At 40.9% G+C, this 22,372-nt stretch overlaps 2 protein-coding genes across 2 annotated transcripts in view; both read left to right on the top strand.

Annotated features, from left to right (window-relative positions):
* Positions 1-12,087, top strand: part of PTPRR (protein tyrosine phosphatase receptor type R) — a 144,060-nt gene extending 131,973 nt beyond the window's left edge. The window contains exons 12-14 of the mRNA XM_040553293.1: positions 760-917; positions 4,744-4,857; positions 10,898-12,087. Of these exons, the coding sequence (XP_040409227.1) occupies positions 760-917; positions 4,744-4,857; positions 10,898-10,991 (366 nt within the window). The 3' untranslated portion in view covers positions 10,992-12,087. The remainder of the gene's footprint in view (positions 1-759; positions 918-4,743; positions 4,858-10,897) is intronic.
* A 698-nt stretch (positions 12,088-12,785) lies between these two features.
* Positions 12,786-22,372, top strand: part of PTPRB (protein tyrosine phosphatase receptor type B) — a 65,474-nt gene continuing 55,887 nt past the window's right edge. The window contains exons 1-2 of the mRNA XM_040553273.1: positions 12,786-12,905; positions 14,191-14,583. Coding sequence (XP_040409207.1) covers positions 12,851-12,905; positions 14,191-14,583 — 448 coding nt within the window. The 5' untranslated portion in view covers positions 12,786-12,850. The remainder of the gene's footprint in view (positions 12,906-14,190; positions 14,584-22,372) is intronic.

Below are 22,372 nucleotides of genomic sequence, written 5' to 3'. Positions count from 1 at the left end.
TCCCCACATTGGGCTTATATGCAATGGGACTGCAACATCTCCTCTTCCTGACAGAGCTTTACAATAAATAATGAACTGGGAAGCTTTGGTTCATTTGGGAGATTGGGGGAGATTTGGTTTGGAAGAGGCAGTGAGAAGTGGGTAGAAGCCATATTGTCCAGGTTAGAAGTGGTCAAATGACCATAGCCTATATTTACCCTCTTTGCTTGCTGAAATAAGTGGTAGCAGCTTCTGTTGGAGAGAACAGCTGCACAAACTGGGATATTTCATTAATATAGAAGTGCAGTTCTTCGGCACCTTTAACTTAAATACTCTTTTAATTTTAGTGTCTGACCCTTGTGATAATGTCCTTGAAAGGTAGCAGAAATATTTAATAATTTAGAGAGAATCAGGAGCCCAAATCCAGGTGGTCTCTTTTAACCCTACTGCTGACCTAACACAGGCCTCTGACAATTACCTCCTGACAATACGGACAGCAAGTCCATAGTTAGATGGACAGAGCAGGGCTTACATGGCTGGAAAAACAGGCAAGTTTTCAGGTGCACAAACCCTTATTTAAAAGGTGTCCCTGGAAGCATGTCTGTTCCCCTCAAACGTATCCCCTCAGTCCAATAAAACCAAATTGTTAAATCTCTCTTAATACTCTTAAATACTCTTAATACTCTTAAAATGTTTACTGCCTTTTTACCATAACACTGAGAAAAATAAAAAGAATTGTTCACCACAAGTGTGCATATAAAACCTTGATGTTATGTCCAGCAAGGAAGTCAATCCCAGAGTGTGAAGCACTACTGGTACACATCCTGGCCAGACCACAAAACCCCTGACAGTGCCCAGCCACTGCTGCAGCTGATGCTGGACGTAGAAGAGGACAGGCTGGAATCACCCAGCCGAGGGCCCGTCATCGTGCACTGCAGGTAATTTGCAACCCTTTTCTTAAACAACTGCCACAGAAAATCACATCAAACAGTCCTCCTAAACAAAGAGCATATTGGGGGAAGAGAAAAAATCCCTAGGACTTCTTCATGCTAATTGCCTTTTTCAGCTCCTATCTGAGGATTTGAGTTTTGCAGAGAATTTCCTTGTTTCTAGCAATCTTCTCTGAGACATTCTCCATTTCTGCTAATGAGCTCTGTGTTTGAAAGACCAGCTGGAAAGATGTTTTTGCTTCTGTTTCTTGTTCATGATTTGCTTTCTTTTTTATCTTGTTGCATTATTACATACCTAAGTCAGATGCAATGCCCCGTGACTTGTAGACTAAAATGTTGTAAGCAGCAGACATCGGGTACAAATTTGCAGACCAGAACACATCAGTACTAAAATTTGTGAACATTTTCACAAAGGCAGTTGGTTTGATACTCAAGAGCAGAGTGTTATTAACACAAATTATAATGAACACAATTTGCAATGAATGTCCTTGTAATCACTCTAAGTACATCATACCCTTTTATTGTTTGATGTTGATTCATTGCCCCCTGTTGCAATTTAAGTTATAGGAAGTTGGACTGAATTTATGTATTGGTGAAAAAAAGTAGGTGAAGCAAAACAGAAAAAAAAAATGAAATTAGTGTTTCTTTACTTGCTTTGTCTCATAACTGTGATACATCTCTTACAATTGGTATAGTACTATTTTTATTTTTTTCTTCAAGTACATCAAAACCAGAGCTTTTCATCTTGAGCCACTTCTTTTTTAACTCCATATTTTGGAGTTAGAGAAATGGAAGCCAGATTTGAATCACACATCATTTTGCAAAACTAGAATGTGATGAATAGGAATTTTCTAAATTTTATCCAGCTGTTTTTGTCAGGAATTGTAGTTATCCTAAACAATCCACAGATCTGTGGATGGCCATTGAGGTTCCCATTTTTCTAGTAAGGATCTTCACTAATGAAGGTCTTCAGAGGAATAAGGTATGTTTCTGATGTGAGCAATATGACAACAAGGTTTATAATTATTCATGATTGAAGGCCTAGACCCAGGATTAAAATTAATAGTTCTTCAGTGACAACTCACCTATCTATACACTACTACACAATGGTCTACAGAGTGGATAAACTCACTCATAATGCATTTTCTCATCACATAGTTTCTTCCCTTTTAATGAGTTGCCAGTGAGGTCATCCAGGTCTTACAGAGCATGTACACACTTTTAAAATCAGACCTGAGATACAAATGCACAATTCTCAGTTATTTCCAGAGAAGCATTACAGGGCACACTCAGGCATGATCCTTAATCTGAAATAGAAGGGCTTTAATAATCTCTTAAGATTTGGAATTATAACAAGTAAAAATATATATATATATCATTTTTTTTATGTGTGTCTTCTTGTTGTCTGTCAGCATAGGCTGCTGTCTTACACACTTCAGTGAGGAGTCCATTCAGGATTTAGGATATAAGGAGGACTTTACTCATTTCAGCAAAGCAGTTCCCGTACTGCAAACACATGGAAAATTAATAAGCATTTGTTTTGGTCCTTGAAATCAGCAGATCTGATTCTCCACATACCAAGGAAGTAGACTTCCAAAGGAAGAAAGTTTTAAGTCCTTAAGAGTCTTTATAGTGATATTCACTGGAAAGGTATATAAGCTTCCTCTCTCGCATTGCTCATTTAAAGCATGTGGCAAAGATGGAAAATATCTCCTTAATTTGTCCTTTACATGTGCATTAAATACCTCAGAATAAGTTTGGGTTTTATGGCAACTAGGTACTTTGGGACCAAATATGTTTTAATTGATAGATTTCAGACATAGAAGGATTTTTTTCTTTAAATTGATTGAATAAAGGAGAATTAGACACACAGAATTATATTCCGCAAATGTAAAACTAATTTAGCCCCACTTAGTGAAACAAAGCTGACCAAGAATCTGGCCCACAATGCAATATTCTACTTCCCAGAAGACACAGTAATTTTGGAGGACTGATATGAGTTTCTTAAAGGAGAATAAGTGAAAAAAAAAGTCATGCTCAGAAATTTGACACTATTATTGCTGGAAAATTTTACTTTTCCTTCCTCACTAGCATAAACATGTTCTATAAAAAGGATACTGCCTACATCTCTTAATCCCAGAAACTCAGCAGTCTACACTCCCAATTAGCTGACCATTATGAATGAGCTACTACACCTTAAATCCTGAAGAAGAAGGGAAAAATAGAAATATATATTATAGCGTTATATGTTTGGGTGCCAGAAAACACTTCAAAGTAAGTAGATCTCCAGATTTCTGGATATACCAGAAAAGAAATGTAAGGCAAGTGAAGAACTGTGTTGTTTTTATCTTGCACTGTCTGAAATAACGCTGTGTAATAAGATAGGACCTGCATGCTTGAGCTGAGGAAGAAAATACATTAGAAAACCCTAGCTTTTGTCTAATACATATTAAGGACTTGTCCAAGAACACTTAATCCACACACACACAAAAAAAAAAAAATGCGGGGAAAAAACAACCCTTCATTATAGCCAAGTTTGGTTACATCTGAATTGTTTAAACTTCTTAGTCCCATTTTCAGGGATTTCAGAATATTTGAGGATCCCTGTATAAACTTTTTCCTCCTTTTGGATACATCTATCCCATAGATATTGTCTGACACTGCCAGGCTATCAGCTCACAATCTTCAGTTTACTTGACCTTTTCTTACACTGCCAATTTTACGTCTTATTATCCCCTCATGGTTGGCTTAGACATACTCGTATATTTAATACTACTGAGTCCTCTTGGAAATACTCACTTTGGAAGGAGTGGGCTTGCTTTTGAATCCCAAAAGCACTCCTATCTTTCATTCTGTGGTGAGTAGGTTGTGATTTGTTTCAGCTGTAGCAAGTGGACATACTCCTGGTAACGCTTTGCACTCATATCAAGCTCTCATCTGGGACACTCAACACATTCTTCCTGGCTTTAGTTTAAATAACTCTTGTAGTGCTTTTATGAAGCAGGTAGCACTCATACCCATTGCAAAGATGAAGAAAGCAAGGTCTAATGGCTAAGTATTTCTTCTAAAGTCAAGCCAAATGGAGACCTGGACCCCTGACTCCATGTTTTAACTATTTTCCTCACATTTTCCTGGCATGTAACATGACAAGGAAGAGCTGTACTGAATTCCACATTAGTTAAGCAAGAAACAGAGTCAGGCAGAGATTGTCAAAAGTGCTGGAAGCTCAGGGAGTAAAGATAATGCCAACATGGCTGTTTCCAAGCAGGCATCAAGAAAAGCTGAAGTTACGGTATCAAATCCTTCTCCCTCCTACAGAATCACAGGAGAGGGCATTAACTTCATCAACATGGTTCTTGGTCCTTTCACCTTCATGGTTAGAGGTACAGTTAACAAAACTCCTCTATCCTTCAAGGGCTTCAAACATAGAGCCCCATTGACTTTTGCCTTTAGGTGGGCTTTTCCTCCAGCTCAGCACATACCTCCATCATTTGTTTGCATTGTGCTATAGAATATCTGGACTTTGTGGTGCTAACGGAGGTTGTTTTATTAACCACACACTTTTGTGCAAACTGGAATCGTGTAAGCCTCACAAATTGCCCACAACAACTAGACTGATGGAACTGCACCCTTTCATTTCTACCTGCAAAAGTGAGCTGAGAAGTTGCCCTTACTAGTCACACACCTAGGAACTGTTGGTTCTAACAATTTCCTGCTTCATATTTTTAGTGTTTTCATATCTATGTAGTGTTTTCCAGTTAACTCCTTTGACCTGTGAGCTCCATTCACCTATTAAATTTTGCCTTCTTTTCAGTGCTGGTATAGGAAGAACTGGTTGTTTTATTGCCACAGCCATTGGTTGTCAGCAACTGAAGGAAGAAGGAGTTGTAGATGCATTGAGCATTGTCTGCCAGCTACGAGTGGACAGGTGAGTTCCAGAAGAACTGTAAATCAATCAGATGACATGAATTTCTTTAAAGTGACACCTGAAGTTTTCTACATCTTTGCAGAAAGTGTCTTATAGCTGATACAATATCTGAAACCTGTTACAAAATTATAAGAAATATGCAGGAGTCAAGGTCTTCAGAAAAGTCTGATAGGCACCAAAATTAATTATTCAGGTTGCTAAACATCTAACATGCATACGGGATGACTTAATAATTGCAAATAACTGTGCTAGATTTTCTTGTGGCTCCAGCTGACCTGCTTCTCCTTCTGCTGATTGCAAAGGAAATTTTTCTACATGCACCATCATCAGCTGAATAAGTCTAGCACAGAAAGCGTTTGTGTAGGCTACTCTACCCTTTCTAGGCATATGCAAAGAGTTATTTTTGTTTATACGTAACGTCTTTCAGGACCCCAATTCCAGCTGCTGTTAACAGTACAAGGAGGTTACATCACTAACACCTAGAGCAGGGACCTGCCTTCTGTATGTAGACCATGAGCAGGGACACAGATAGTGTTGACATTAGTACTCCAATCATCTCTAGCAAGAGAAACACAGAATCTTCCTTTCCTATCCTGGCAGAAAAGTGGGGAATTTTGTATTTATTTATTTAATTTTTAAGATATATATTGTTATACTTTATGATGATGCATGTGTCTCAAAAGTGGTTTCAGAGCTGAAATAAGTGTGCAGTGATTGGAGTCTCCCATGTGAATTGACTACCCTACGTTGCAGTTGTTGACTGAAAGTGAGCCTGTAGCTGCTGTAACATCAAATTGTGGGTTACATCAGCACGGGGCACTCTCTGAAGGACAAAGAAAGGTTCTTATGTCATCCAGATGCCAGAGAATGGGGGAAGGAAACATAATCCGTCTGCCCAGCATAGTCCATGTCCTAACATGGAGAGGAGCCAGACTGAGACTGGTTTACTCTTCAGTAATGACTCTAAAAACCACTTCACTGCTGAATGCTGCTTTACATGGAGTGGCTGCCGTTGGTTTTGCTGACTGGCATGACAGCATTAGCTGAGAATTCAAAGTTACTTTCATATTTAGATCCTGATTAAGGAATATTGTTTTCTGGGTGAAACTGGATGACATTCTACTGAATTAAATTCTCCTGAGATGGCAGTCCTGTGGTTGCTGGGCATTTGGTGCTCCTCTTTTCCCCTCCTGGAGCTTTCTGCTGCCTGCAGCATCCCACTAGGTCAGAAGAGACATGGGGCAATCAGGAGGCAAGGACTGTCTTTGAGCCTGGATTGACAGGGACATCCAGGCTCACTCAGTGTGTAGTTCACAGCAGAGAGTACCAAGTCTGATGCTGCTGCTACTTCCTTAGCTGCACTGGAGCTCCCTTTGAATCGGGTTGGCAGACTAACCCAGTTTAAGAAAACAGCAAGGCATTTGCTGCAGAGTTTTCTTAAGTCAGATCAATTCCCTGATTGAATTCACGGCTTGGGAGCAGGGCTTGGAAGCAGGAACGCTGTAAGCCAACATTGTTGCAGAATGCTTTGTTTTGTAAAACCATGGCTGAAGAAAGATTTGTGTTGGAAAGGAGGATGTGGGTATTGTGTACAGTGCAAGCTGCTGGTTTGGTTGGACTTCTTATTCTGCTTACAGAAACAGGATTTTGTATAAAGTAAACAAACAGGGTTGCACCAAGAACAGAGGAGTCTTGCAGTAGGTACCAGGTTATATAATCTCCTTCCAAGAATATTAACTGTTTCTGACATACTTTTCCTCTTTACATGGAAACGACCCATAAGGGGTGCAAATACTGAAAAAAAGCTCAGGTCAAAGGAACAATACAGGATTTTTGTGTTCTGAAGCATTCTGAAAGGTACCGGAGCCACAAACTGCTAAAGGACCAGAATCCATATAGCTGACTGTGTTTATGCATCACCTCCTCTGCCCTTCCCCTCCCACACACCTTCATCAGAGTGGAGAATGTAATGTGATCCTTACAGGGCAGCGTGAGCCACTTGGAGTGCAAAATTCTCAAAGGGGAGTTTCTGACCTGAAAATCACAGCAGCAGAAAAAGATGGAAGAGCTGAGGGAAAAAATGCTTACTCTGTTTTAAATTATCAACTCCACGTTTCCAGTGCTCCATCCTGATTATCTATTCATCTTGTTTTAAAAAGGCCTGTAGTGTTCTTCCCCATTTTAGTATTTCTATTATAAGTCAACCTTTTTTCTCATTGCTCTTATGCTTAATTGTAGAGAAGTGAGGGCAAACTCTGTTCTCAGCTACATCAGTTTTTATTTCAAATATTTTATTATTATTTCAGCCACAGGAAAAATGTTCCAGATTTTCAGCATTATTACTGACTACACAGTTTGGTTAAGTATATCTGGCTAATGAACTTTCTTATATGTATTATGATCCTGGATTACCTTGGAAAAAGAATGGAAATCTGACCTAAGTATAAACATTGAGCACACTGATGTCAGTGACACAAAGCTTGTTATAAAATCTAAGTCTTGTGGTTTGTGCATTTTGATATTTTTTCAAGTTTCAGATTATTTAAATAGACTCCAGAGATCTTGATGAAGGCTCCTCAGCTCTACATATTCTCAGGTATTGCCTGAGACAAAAAGTATGTTTGTGTTTTAATTTTTGAAGGCATTTTTCTGGGCAAAACTCAGTACACCCGATACTCTTTTTTCTTTCCTTTTTCCTGTTGGCCATATTGCAGGATGGCTCTTGCTCACCTGGCAGTTAGTTTCTAGCAAGGATTGCTAAAGCAGAGCTTAGCAGCCATTGCCAGCCCAGCCAGACTGCAGGTTCGTAAAGTAGCTGAGTATCACTGTAACATGCACAGAGCTCCACGAGATCAACTTCTCCTGGTGAGCCAGTCCAGACATGGGGATATCAGCTGGTGGTGTGTGAGATAAGGTCACTACAAGTGGTTTGAAGCTGGCATCCTGCTAGACATGGCTGCAAGAGCTGGCTGTGGCCATAGCTGTGTTGCATTTCAATTGCTAGCATGGCCAACATGAGCAATGAGGTACAACCAGGAGCAGAGCAGGAACAGAGATGAGGCTTTGATCCTCATGAAGCTGGCCAGCAGCAGGCTGAAATTTATTCTTTGTACATCACATTGCCCTCACAAAAAGAGAAAACTGAGTGTTCAGAGTGCAGTCTGTGAGAACCAAACAAGCATACAGATAAATTGCAGATAGTGGCAAAGAGCTGTGCTGAAAAATATATTAATTAACTGCCTATGAAGCCCCTCTAGAAACAGAGAGATATAGAGATATATAAATAGAGCTCCAACAGGGAATGGTGTGGGAGAGAGCTGCTCCCGATTACAGTATGTTTAGGTGCTGTGTTCATTTTAGCTGCTAAATGTTAATTATGAGTTTGCTAAGAGTTGAAAGGATCTGGCAGCAGTCATCTGTGCTGAACTAACATGAGGAAATGGACCATCCACTCAAAATCTTGACCCACGTTGAAGAAATAGCCGTGCTCTGTGTGGCTTCATAGAAAGACAGACCCTCAGCTCAACTTTATTTTTTTTCCACTTCATTTTTTATGTTTTACAACAGAAACAGGAAACGTTTGATGTGAGGCATCTTCAAGGTTTACTGTGATATCGAGAAACTTTGCACATTCTTAACCTTAAAGGCACATTCTTGGAATGACGTCCAATAACTTTGCTTTTGGCTCCCCAGACAGGATGAAAAGAGTTTCCAGTGTGCGTCAATTCATTGTTTAAGTGTTTTGACTAATCGCTTCAGGTTAGAAAAAAAAAATTCCAAACGCCGCATCACATTCATTGTGGAGCAGACTGCATCCAGCTGCACTAGCAGCAAGCCAGAGGGCAGGGAACAAGCCCCTGCACCATGGCTGCTCAGGCAGACCTGGTTATGGTCCCCAAACCCACTGGGCACCAGGGTATGTTTCTTCTGAGCACCACCCCAAAGAAGCAGCGAGCCCAGCGGCTCGCAGAGGAGCCAAGCAGTGGTGGCTGGCAGAGCACGAAGGCTGCAGGCCCGGAGGTGCTGCAGCTGCGGGTCCATCCCTCCTGGGCACTGGGGACACAGGAGAGGAAACCTCCCTCCCTGAGCAGATTTCCTCCTGAACACTCTTCCTAAAACCGATGTTTTAGGATCACAGATAATTCCTTGATGTTAGGTGTGGGCTCTACACAAGAACAAAGCGGAGAATCCCACGTGTGATAGTGCTGACAAGTTGTCTGAACCTCCAAGACTTGAGTGCCCCCTCAGCTGACAGGGATCTGCACTGCTCTGCCCACACAGGGTTTAGGAGCACCACAACACCTCGTTTTTTCTTGGAGCAAATGCAGTAGTGCTGGGCTCAGCCCCAGACGGGCTTTTACATGTTTTCTCAGGGATTTATTGCTACTTCAGCTCAACAGAGGTGGGTGCGAGGGTCACCTCCACAAACAGCCTAGTGCAGCCAGGCTAGTTTTAACCTTCCCTTCCTGCCATGTGTTCCTCCCTGGATACCTTCTCCTCCTCCACCCCTCCTCACAGCGGATTGAAGCTGGGGAACGCGCTCCCCAAGAGTGTGTCCTGGGGGACACGGAGCGAGAGCGGCTGGGAAGGGGCTGCGTGGGCCGGGCAGGACGCAGCAGGGAGGAGGAAGGAAGGAGGCCAGGCAGCACGGAGGACCAAAACAAAGCCCTCCCGGCACCTTTGGACTCTCACTGGATCTTCAAGCAAGAGACGGGTGCAGAGGAGAGCGGCTGCAGGCAGCCAGGGGGTTATGAATTTGTGGATGTCTTTGTTGGCAAAGCGAAGAGGCACTACTGAGGAAAGTGGAAGGACCTTATGGTTGTAGGTGAACTTTTCTAATACTAAAGGACAACATTTGTTGAGGCAGTGTTGCCATTTTTCACACACCTCTATATTGGTAGACCATTTTGTTGCTGCTACCCCTGAAAGCGATCGCATGGGAGTCTGTCAGACCTTCTGCTGTAAGCTGCCTGTCTTTTACATTGCTCTGGATCCAAATCCCGTTCTGAATTTCATTTCTGTAGTGAAGGTTTAGCTTATGCCAGACACAATACACATCACAGAATCACAGAATCATCTTAATGTCATCCTTCCATCTAAGTCCATTCATCCTCCCAAAGGTAAGTAGTTGCTCCAGGGTAAGCTGAGGATGAGCTTGTTGCTTTGAGTACACTGGCAGGTGAGAGAAAGTGGAATTAAGTAAACCTGAGCCTTCACTCAATGAGAAGTGAGATCTGAAAGACATTAGTACTGTCGGAATGAAGCTCTGTTCAATTTCCGAGCTGAGTGGTAACACTCATACTAAATATCACACCTTCCTCCTGTAGGACATCATCCCCTTCCTACCTCACTGCAATTGGCACTGGACATGTGGGACTTGATCCTCACAGTTCAACCTGAAAAAGGGATTGTAATCAGTTGAATGTATTAAATGTAGGCGTCAAATCCAGTCTGGCTGTTACTAGTCCTTTTTATGGTCAAGTTAAACTCTGCTGTATTGTTGGTGCTAAAATGAGTCACTGCTGTAAAATTTCTTAGGTGGCTGCTGTTCAGACAGGATGCATTGTAGGCGTTAGAAAGAGGACAGGAAGAGCTGTTCTCTGTACAGGCAATCTGAGGGTCAACGAAGGTTACATTTTTAGTAAAGGACAAAAGAGAAAGGCCAGATTCTGAATATTCCCTTGCTCCATCAATGGTAATGATGATTCCTTGTACCTGGTCCTCCTTGCCCAAGCATCTGAATGAATTTCTCTATGAATGTGTTGAATTTGAAATGTAGGTTTTAACAATGTAAACTGTGCCAGGTGTTTCTTCTCTGTAGTTCTTACTCAGATGGTATCAGGACCGGTAGTTCATGCTGTACATGTAAATCATGAAGAATGTACTTCTGCTTAGGCAAATCTCCCACTTACTCAAGCAAACTCTAAGTCAAACATTGAGGAAAGTCCTTGTATTATCTGGTGGTGATAGGGCTGGCATGGACAGGAGATTGTTGCATTCGTAAGAAATAAGATTTCATTTTGCTGTGTTTCCTTTTCAGGGGTGGAATGGTTCAGACCAGTGAACAGTATGAATTTGTGCACCATGCACTGAGTCTGTATGAAAGCAGACTTTCTGCAGAAGCTGTCCAGTGAAGACAAGGAGGGCAAAACCGAATGTCAGTCTCTTGAGGTAATTTATTTCATTACCTACCAGCAGCTTCTTCAAGGAGTTTACTGCAGTGGGAAGAATGGCTTTGAAGCCAACTTCTGAAAGGATTGTGGACAGTTTGGCAAGAGTATAAAGATTGCTGGACCCTTACTGTATATGAATGTATTGTGAGCTTCCCAAAAATGATTTATAAAGAAGGTACCGTGCTGAAACTACACATGGATTTCACGTATATATCTAAAGGTGGGTTAATTCTGTAATACTGGTATCTGCCATATGGAATGTATGTATGTGCTACTGCTGGAGTCAGCTGGACATTGGAACTTCTACAGAAGAAATGTTTATCAAGTGTATAAATGCTTTAGCGTTTGCAAACTGTCTTGTGAATGGACTGTCAACTGTACTGTAAAGTGCTATTACTGATTATGTGGTGAGCTTGTTTCTTGGCCACATAATATTCTTGCTGCTAAAATTGCAAGTGTTCAATTATGGATTTAAAAAATTGAAAAAGAAGATGAGATAAAATTAAAAGTCTTGTTTTTGAAAATATTCAAAAGCAGTCAATATTTTATATGGAAATATATGTTCTTCATAATATTAACTATTAAATGTGTATTTACTGTAGGTCTTACAGAGCAGTTGCAGAGCACAATGTCTGTTATTCAATGTGTATGTATTTACCCTATACTGTTAATTGTCTTAGAACATGCTTCTGCTACAGACCCAAATTCAGTGTATTTGTAAATTGTGTAAGCCACTTTACTTTTAAAAGAAACTTTGTAGCATATATTAAATGGTAAGGATTTTAAATATTTGTCTGTCTTTTATTAATATGGGATTTTTTGCTTATCTTGTTTATCTGCTCTATCTCTTTCAATATGAGATAGATGCCTTTAGTGATATGGACTGTTCCATGACAGGTTATACAAAAAAGAAAATGCTGCTATGACTGTTTCCTTACTGCTCAGTAAGAATTTGCTTTTAAGAGAAATTCAAAGTTGGCATTATGACTTATAGCACTGGGAGGTCTGTTCACAGGGTATAATGAGTTTTTAATGCAGTGATGTTGACTTTGCTTCATACTGCTAATAAATTACACTTGATATAAAATATTTACTGAAGTCTCTATTTTTGCTTAGAGCAATGCGGCACACACTCTTGTACCCCCAAAACAGACACAGACCAGTACAATTTGGTTAGATCCCCCAAGACTTCAGACCACAGGAGAGTAAACCCAGATGACACAGGCAAGCTCCTACTGACACTGAGCAAAGCGGATCACCTGCTGAAGGCAAAATCAGCATCACTGGATCCTCCGGAGAAGTTTGTGTAAGACCCGGTACAGACATCAGAGCTCTGCCTCCTCCTCTTGCCCTTCTCCTACCCCTGTCTTCTTGGCTTTTAGGACTTGTGGAGCTACAAATATCAGTATCAGGAGTTTGCTTGATTACATATCAAAAAGAAATGTGTATGTGTTCCCTGGATAATACAGTATATACCTATTCAGCACCATCCAGATCACCTGCGGACTCATAATTTCACAGGCAACACATTACACAAAAGTACAATCCCTTTTCTTGGACTTTTAGTCTAAAGAGATTCATCGCCATCTCTTCTAGTGCCCCACGTATTTGTATTTTTCCAAAATAAAGCAACTAGTAAACTCTGAAGAATCATATGAAACGACAAAGTGGTGCAAAACTCCCCAAAACAATTGAATAGAAGGAAGTGCTCGTCACTGACTTTTTCCCCCTGTGAAGGCACATTTCCTTCCTAGCCTTCGCTTCACTTATCTGAGGTGTTTTTTTTTTTAAGAGAAGCGTGGGGAGTTGCTAGAGGGAAAATGGATTCTTTAATTCACGTCCTGATTTTTACCTGTTTTGCCTTGATGTCCTCAGGTAAGTGTCTCTCCCCACCTCCCCTCCACTGTATTGGTCTTTCTGCCCCACCAGGGCAGCCGGTGACTTACAAAAACCGAGTCATTTCTTCGGTTGAGTCCATACAAAAGGAACGGGGGGCAGGGCCAATGTAGCCTGTTCTGTTTAGATTTCTTTACACAGGAAAATAAACTGTCTTTTTCTATGCTGGATATAACTCTTATTTTTTTTAAGAAGATCTCATGCTAGACAATCCAGGGGTTGAGCTCTGGGACAAGCTCTTTGAAAGGGAGGCTCCTGTTTTTTAGTCTTACTTTGTGAAAATTCCAGAGGCAGGAGCTTTCTGTGATGCTTAGTTAGAAACTAGCTATATCTGTTAAAACAGAGGGGTGAAAAACCCCAACCGAGGGAAGTAGGCATTGGTTTTATCACCTTGTAACTAATAAGGTTGGAAATGTGTGAGCAACACATTATAAAAAAAAACGTAAATAATATGGGGCAGAGAGGCTGCCTTTGAAACATCCAGTTCTGCGCTCTGTGACATGTACGGGTTTTGTATTGGTAACTTCGGGGCTTTTTGATGAATGAGTTGTAGTTCTGTTCATTTAAGTGTTTGTTGTATGTTTTTAAAGTATGGTGGCACAAAGAGCTGATCTGATGTGAATCAGGGCGGTCACAGAACTAACAGCTAGAGACATTGGAGTAAATCCTGTAAGAGATATACTTCCTATCAGTAAAGAGCCTCCATTCTTGTAAAGGCACGGGCACTGAGAGACACACAGATCTGGGAATGTCCTTTTATATGTTTTCTTCACTAACACTGAGTTTTAATAAACAATTTGCGGGCAGTAAATTAGGTTGTAAAAAGACTGGGCCATAAAACTGAAAAAAGACTTGAGAGCTTTAGTAGATCTCTGTATGCTTTCAAGCAGAGGAAGTGCAATATTTAGAACTGGTATTTAACGTTAGAAGTTCTTGGATTTATTTTATATACAGGTTTTGGTGTGTTGTTGTGGTTTTTTTCATTTTTACATATAATGAAGGTCAAGGTAAGCTTTGTCACAACAGTTTGCTTTTTGCATCCTCACTCTTTACATTACCATGAAACAGTATTTGCATCATGCGGGTTGTATGCTTGGTGTTCTTTTAAATAGGTTCAGCACAAGGAAAGTTCATGAAAAGTTCAACATGTAGAAAGTGGGAAGAGATCTTTATTTGCTGACATATTTTAAATCATCAGGAATTTGCTTTTTGTTAAATAACCATATGTAATCTATTGTATTTTTCTGGGATTTTCCTCTTCCAGAGGGGTTTCTGATTATCCATGTGCAGAAACAGCAGTGTCTTTCAGAAAAGAAAGGAGTCATTATGGAAAAGTGCAGTATGACCAGCCCCAACCAGCAGTGGCAGTGGATGGCCGATGACAGGCTCCTTCACGTGAAATCTGGCCAGTGCCTGAGCATCTCCACGCGCTCTGCGCTGTCATCTCGCAGCATCATCGTTGATTGCTCCCAGGCAGTCAGGTGGACTTGCCACGAGGAGGATGGGCTCCTGAAGGTGGCCAACAGCTCACTCTTTCTCACAAAGCAAGGTCAGAAGGTAATGGCCAAGCAGAGTAAGAAATATCTTCATACATGGATGCAGCTTGAAGCCAGAGAGATGGGAAAACCTGTCTATGTAAATCTGTGCTCAAAGCAAGGTGAGCTATTCCTTCAAGGAAGTATCCTGGAAGTTTTGGTAGCAAAAATGTCTTTTATATTTAATCAAATGTTGCAAACTGTTGTTTTATTCATATGGAAAAACATTTTTCATAGTCAAAAATGCTTTTAGAGAACAAAAAGAACAGCTGAGATTAGTGCTGTCTTTCTGACAATTGGTGTGTTTTGTAAAGCCATTTTGCATTTTCAGGATGTCCCTCCTCTTTTCTACTCCCAGTCTTTGGATCAAAGTGCTTATGTGCAATCTCAGCTCACTATTTTGTATCATTTCCTTTTACATTTTTAAACAGAAATGTGGGTTGTAATTCCTAATAGTTTTTTAAATATGGATGTGTACAAGTCCTTCTCCTCCCCATTCATTTTATCATCCAAATGCATATTCAATCTTTCAAGAGCAAGAAGACATCTGAAAATCAAATACAATTATTGCTCTGATTAACCCAAATCATGATTAGAAGAATCATTAATCCATGATTAGAAGAGCCATATGGCTTACACATTCATGTGTTTACACAGTGTCACTCTGCCTTTAGATGAAATATCTGTAAGAACACTCAAAATCCTGAAAATAATGAACTAAATCAAAAATCTCAGAAATTCTTGCAATAACACTTAGATATGAATGAGTCTGTGCACATCCTTCTGGACCTGTGAAGTTACATGTTTACATATCCACAGCAAAAAGGAAGGTATGAAGGTATGAACATTCAAACCAAAGGAATGGTTTGAATGTTAATTAATAATGTTTTCCTTGATGTCCTCTTGTCAATCCTTCATTTTGACTATTTCATCCTTCTGATATTCTGCTTGCACACTTTTAAGCTGTTCTTCATGGTAAATAAGAGCAACCTGCACAGTTAAGTGTTTTGCTGGGAAATGCACCGTTTATTCTTGTCTTTACAGGATTTCAAAAATGTTTCATGATCCAATACTTTTGCATCTGGCCAAGTTTCCAGAATGTTTGAAACAAATTGCTTGTTCTTTCTAACCTGAGAATGTTAAGGCATTATTGACAGCTGATCCACCCATTCCTTGTAAGGCTGGATATCAATTTTTTCACCCAATTTGCACTTGCAGTAATCTACTCACAACAGCAAGAGTACTCACCTGAGTGGAAGTCCAAAAAGACAGCTTGCAGAATCAGGGAATGGAAAATTGGCCAAGATGCCATCCCAGCCCGCTCATACATTTTAGAGATTAAAAATGCAAAATCATTTGAAGTTCTGAGTATAGGGTAAGAATGGCTTGCTTACTCAAAGACACCATGAAGAGTTAAGGTGAGGTACCCAGGCACTATTCATTTCTGTAGATAGCTGGGTAAAGTGTAGCTAACATTTAAAACCTTGCATCCTTTTCTTACTCATCCTCAGAGGAGCAATTTAAGACCAATGAGAACTGAGTTAGACGATTGTCATGTAGTATCAAAGCACCTTCTCATCTGTTTACTGTGCACAATTCTTTAATGAATTTACCTTAATTTTCCTGAAATTCTCCCCATAAGGAAACCTGTTGTTCCACTTTCAGAATCTCACTGTATCAGTTATCTCCTTTTTGACAGCTCTGGGAAGCTGAGAAATCAGCAATACATTATGATCCACAGTACCTAACTAAGAATTCTAGGTATGTAAGAAGCTCACATAGAGTAGAAGTATTGTAAAGAGATGCATTTTTAAAAATAATAAGGATAAGTACTACAAGAAAAAAAAAAGCCTACAGTGCTGGTCTCAATGGTCATACGAGTATCAAAAATTTCAATGTTGAATTCTTAAAATTAGTCTTCCAAACACATCTGTCTAATTTCAGTGAAAGCTGCTGTGGATCAGCCTAAAATAACATATTCAGTCTATATTTAGATAAGATAGTAAAAAACTGAGCTAAGTCTTTGGAGCTGAAATGGCTGTATGTTTTTCTACTCCTGAGTAACACCATATTTTATTATAATTTACCCTCGTTGTTTTCATAGTACTCATAAAAAAGTAGAAATATTTTCACAAAGGAATAACTTACTGAATTACATCCCAAACACCTTATCAGCTCAGATAAAGTACAAGCTCCAAACCCAACATCTGCAACTACCTTTTGTACTGGAGCTACTTCAAATGCCAAGCATGAGTTTTCTGAGCTTGGATAAAGTCTGAGCTTGGATTTGGATTTCAAATCAGGCGTCTGAGATGTGTTTGGATATATAGTTTTTGCTACAATCCTGGCCTAAATGACTCTGTGGGAATCACGATCAGTTTACATGTGTATCCCAGCTCTGTTCAGTCAGAGATCACTTTAAATCTAGCAGCAGACAGTCTGTCTCACACAAAGCCATGGTTGATTCTGGCAACTGGCTGAAACAGCTGACACAACGAAGGCTCGCCAGGTATCATCTCCCTTGATTGAGATGGTGAGACTTTGGTTCTCATCACGTTCACAAGGAGTTTATGGGCAGAAAGATGCATCGTCCCAAAAGAGCTATAGGGCCTTCTTTTCAGCAGCAGGAACTTGGGGTCAGAGCTCTCCTAAGTCCAGGATCCAGGAGAAGGAAGAGGAGTGAAAACAGGGAGGAGGAAAGCATGGAGGAGCTGGATGAAGGCAGGATGATGAGGGAGTGGTGGCACTTGGAGAAACAGAACACACCTAAGGAGCAAGGTAGAAAAAGAAAAGAGAGCTTAAACTCATTGGAAGCACAATATGTCTGGGACAGAAGGAGAAGCAAATTCTGCATGTTAATTACGATAATCAACTAGTGGTTGGAAGTGTCCTCATAAGGACAGCGGAAGAGCTAGGCAAAGTATGGTTTTGCACGTAGAGAACTGGCAGACTTGAAGGACTCTCAGGCCGCCATTTTGTATTTGGAGGTATTACATATTTGCACAGGAACTTTGCACACAGTAAATTATGTGATCATTACAAATTACAGGCAATGTTATTTGAGAGGGGCTAAGATCTTCACTTTTGACTGAGAACAGCAAAATTTGTTGCATGCAAATAACAGATAACCCAGAGCATCGCAAATAAAACACAATAATGCTGTTGTCACTTCTGAGAAGCGTAAGCAATTCTTACAAGTCTTTTTTGTTCTGGGAAGATTAGTTTCACTAAAATACGCAATTACAGATCAGAGGCAATGCCGTCTGGCACCTCAAATATTATCAACAAACTTCAAAACCACCGCAGACCAAAAATTATTCACTAAGTGGAGAACGATTTCAAAGAGGGAAAGGTATATGCTGAAATTATTCACTGAGCTCCAGAGAGTGACATGCAGCCTGTAGAGCAGTGTGGACACAGAAGGTGACATGAACTGTTCTGTAATGTAATATCCTGTGCTGTATTTCCCTTCTGCTGTATCATATACAGTCGGGACATCTCCTGAAGTAAGTGTAGCTGCAAAACCCTACAATTGTGGTTACCAGGACTAAGCCCCGTTCAGAAGAGAAGCTGACTTTGTAGAGGAGCATGGCTTTGTTATTCACTGTTATGTGCCAGGTACTTAAAAGCCATAGTGGGATCTACAAAGACATAAAACAAAACAGACAAGCAAGTCTGAGCATGAGCTTACTCAGTTCACATCCCATTGCTTACATCAGTGGGTGAGATGGAAGGAAGAGGAGGCCAGAGCAGTGCCCACTCAGAGCATGCTCCAAAACAGCCGAGAAGCAGTATCACGGAGTCACAGAATGGTTTGGGTTGGAAGGGACCTTAAAGCCCACCCAGCTCCAACCCCCTGCCATGGGCAGGGACCCCTCCCACCAGACCAGGTTGCCCAAAGCCCCATCCAGCCTGGCCTTGAGCACCTCCAGGGATGGGGCATCCACAGCTTCTCTGGGCAGCCTGTGCCAGTGCCTCACAACCCTCTGAGTAAAGAATTTGTTCCTAATATCTAAGAGCACCAAAGAAAGGTGGCAGAAACACAGAAAAAGATGCAACTCTTAATCATTTTTGTCACCATGTTACATCTCTGGGCCTTCATTTTTCAACACCTTCATTGTTGGCAATGATTACAACAATCCGTCTATAGCTTCATAACAAGTTGGGCTTTTGTATGTGTACCCCTTACACTTTTCTCCAGAATGAAATAGATGAGGAAGAGTGAACATATTCATTTTACCTTTGAATTGACTCAAAACATTTTTCCTAAAAAACATTCAGTCAAACCAGTTTTGATCTCCCTAAGGTGTTATTTTATAGGGTTTTGTAAGTAAAAGAGTTTACTAGCATCTATGTGAACCCATGAAATACTAAAAAATACTTGAATCTTCTTTCTTTGGTCAAAGCAATGTATGGATGACCATTTTTGCTCAGCTCCTTCTGGAAAAAGAAAGGCATCAGTGTCAGATCCTTGGATATAACTATAAATCCTTGCACATAATCCAATACCATACTGAGAGAAGCTCAAAGATAAATGTGTTTTTACAGTTTCTAAAAAGAAATGGAAAAACCTGCAGTGTAGTCCAGGTCTTTTGTTTTGGTTAATTTTCAAAGTCTCAGTGAACTATAGTGCAGACAATGTAGAATAAAAACAGATAAGCTCCTATCATAGGAAAAAAAAACGTAGCAACGTAAGCAGCTTCCCAGAGCAACCAGGAGGATGGCCAGTCCTGCTTTACTATATCGTCTTGAGCTGCAAATGCTAACAAAGACGACAGTTGCTGACAACTATACTGGTAATTTTCATGATTAAGTTCTCTCTTTATTTTGCATGGCTCTCTGTGTAGAGTATGGAGAAGGTTTCAGCTACTAGATATCTAAATACCAGTGTCTAAAAAAAGGGCTTAATTCAGTTGTCTCAATATAGTGCTTTCATGCCATCCGAGGTGCTCCATTCCTGACCTCTAACGGCATACCCACAGAGACATCAGTCTTCCATAGGTCCTATGAGAGCCCTGAGCAGATCTCTCAGGTGCCCTAGGGCATTTCTGATCATTCTAGGTGTCCATGTTCAGGCAACTGAACCAAGCTCTGGGTGTCTACATAGTATCTACCTTTCTAAATTCTCTTCATTAGAGACGTAATCCATGGAGTTTATGGGTTCTTGGTACCTTGCAGTGACCAAAATACCACTTCAGGGTGAGCTGGGGCTATTTGGAGAGTCAGAAATAGGGCTGACAGAGCTATGGTATTATCACCGTAGTTATCTGGGATGTTCCACCAGTATGGTGCTGTAAGAGCCTCCAAGTGGTTACTTCAGCATTTCAAAAACAAGCAAGTACAGGATCAGCTCAGGATTACTGGAGTTTCGACCTCTCTGACCTGAGATGCAAGCGTCTCTAATCTCTACAACCTTTCAGATAAAGAAGACATTTTTCTACAGTAGCATACATTTTACAGTTTTCAAAAGCATGGGGAAAGAAAGGCCATTTAGTGTATTTTGGTTTTCTGTCACACTCCTACAAGCAACAAAAATCCAAAGTGTGTATATATACATGTATATGTATATATCAGAGAGCCTTTATTTTTGCAGTCTATTTATGAGTTAGGAGACAGCTAGAAAGATAATTCATTTTCCTGCACATATAGAGACCTTAAAACAACCCCTTCAGATTTAAAATCTTGCTGTCAGCAAGTTAGATTCAGCCTTACACAGCATTTTTTTCTTATACAACAGATACCTGAATCATTTGTGTTTTCAGAAGCAATTCAGCCTCCATTTTCTGAAGCTATGCTTTAAGGGTTGGGCAGACTAATAGGATGCAAGCAGTTTCAGAAAGCTGCCCCACGCTGGCTCACCTGAGTCTAAAGGCACCACCACAGCTTCTCAGTACCTGACAAGTAACCAGGGATAGATGCACAGCGCCCTTGCTCATCATGCATACATGGCGTATGGATTTCCTTTTCTTGTAAGCATCCTGCTGCTGTGCAGATGGATGCAGTCTGCAGTACATCCCATGGATGAAGTATGTGCTTAGTCATAATGCCATAATTTCTGCTGGGTGTGCTGCTGATGATTACAATGCAGTGATGATTACAGTTCACACACTGTATATCATCCAGCCACTAGTGATCAATGTCAGTGTCAGTTCTGCAGCTCTGTTCCCATGAACGGTTTTATGACTGATTTCCAAAGAGACTGCTAGAACAATGTTAAACACTTGCAAGTAATCCCACTGTTGCAATTCCTGTGTACTTTGCTGATGTACAGATAGGAGGTGAGTTTTTTTCTGGATAGAAATTTGTGCAGAAAAGTTGTGCAGAAATCTGTTTGCTGGGGTCTTATAATACAAATTTTTCTTTCATAAGCGCCTGCTGCTGAAGAAGGGATGTGAGGGCCCTTACGCTAGGACTGTAGTGGCTTTACTTAGAAAGCTAATATAAACCTGAATCCTGAATTGCTTGAAGTGAGGGCAGATTTGGACCCTGTTAGTCCAGTGTAGCGTACATGAGAAGCACTGGTATGTATACCTGAAGTTCCAGGATGGCACAGTGCTATGCCCAAGTCATTTCCGTCTGCAGGTTGTAGGTTGTCAGCCTCTGACTGGGGAGATCCTCTCTCTTAAGAAAAGGAGCCAGGTGGTGCAGTGACTGAGTGCTCATTCGTGGGACCTCCTCGGGCTGGTGGCACATTTCTGAGGGCCAAGCATTTTGCTGCCAGTGGGGTTTTTGGGTCAGGCTCTCCCCTCGGCTCCTGGAGTGCCACTTACCCACTGGATGCCAGGTCCCATAGGTGCCTCTGGCAGCACCGTTGTCCCTTTTACAGAGTAGCAGCTTTCCTAAAACACAATTGGCACTGGAATGTAAGCGTCTTCCTGTTGGAATGGCTGCTATTTGTCTGTAAAGAAAGCCAAGATTTTTTTTTCAAATGCGCTTTTAAGTTGGATGTGTAAATCTATATTTAGGAACCTCGCTGCGTGGCCTTTTTTCCTAAGCGGCTGCTGACCACTCAGATGCCCTTTTGTTAAAGCTATCTTTCTATCAGTAGCCTACTCCCTGCTGAAGTTGGAGATATCTGAGAGGCACAGAGCCAGCAGGCCTAATTCTGTCCCAGTCCTTGGGGCTGTCATTTCCACTTGCCTACTGCAGACTTTCAGAGACCCCCAACCAACAGGCGATCCCCAGGAACAAAGACCTGAGACTAAGCCTGGACTTGTGTCAGCTAAAGGGCTTATTTCTGTAGCTGATGACAGCTTGAGCACATGGCTGCCACTGCCAGACTCTTCTCCAGCCTTTTGATGTGGGACATAAAGGTATTGTGATGTGGGACCACAGCAGACTTCGCACCATAGGCACTCTGCAGGGGATTCTGCAAATACAGCAGCAGCAGCATGAGGATGATCACACAGTGTTGGAGCAGACCTGAGGGTCTGACAAAACCCTTTGCACTGTAAAGGGCTACTTTCATTGTAAAATAAAGCAGAATTAGGTCTATAGTATTATTTTCAGTGCCTTGATTTGGAAAAATATTCGATCAACAATTTTTGTAACGAATTGGATACCTGGTCATTTTTATTTCCAGAGAAACACAGTTAGATAAAAGGAGGGAAAATGTATAAAGTGGGTATCCTCCCATCCTAGCAAACCAATCCTTTTCAAGAAGATCCAGCACTGCATACCTGGTGAGCACACTGTGCTGTCGAGTGCAGGTGACACTTGCATGGAAGTGTCACCTACAAGGGCTTACAATCTCACTTTTATTTCTGGATGCAAACGAGAGTACTGAGAGTTTCATTAAATAAACATGTTAACACGCATATTTACACGTATACAAAAAACAAAACAAAACAAACAAAAAGACTTCATATAAGCTTACCCACTGATCCTTTGGGTAAAGAGGTAATCACACAT

This window comes from Cygnus olor, chromosome 1 (assembly GCF_009769625.2).
Source record: "Cygnus olor isolate bCygOlo1 chromosome 1, bCygOlo1.pri.v2, whole genome shotgun sequence".
NCBI classification, from domain to species: Eukaryota; Metazoa; Chordata; class Aves; order Anseriformes; family Anatidae; genus Cygnus; species Cygnus olor.
This window is presented reverse-complemented; position numbering and strand designations above follow the sequence as displayed.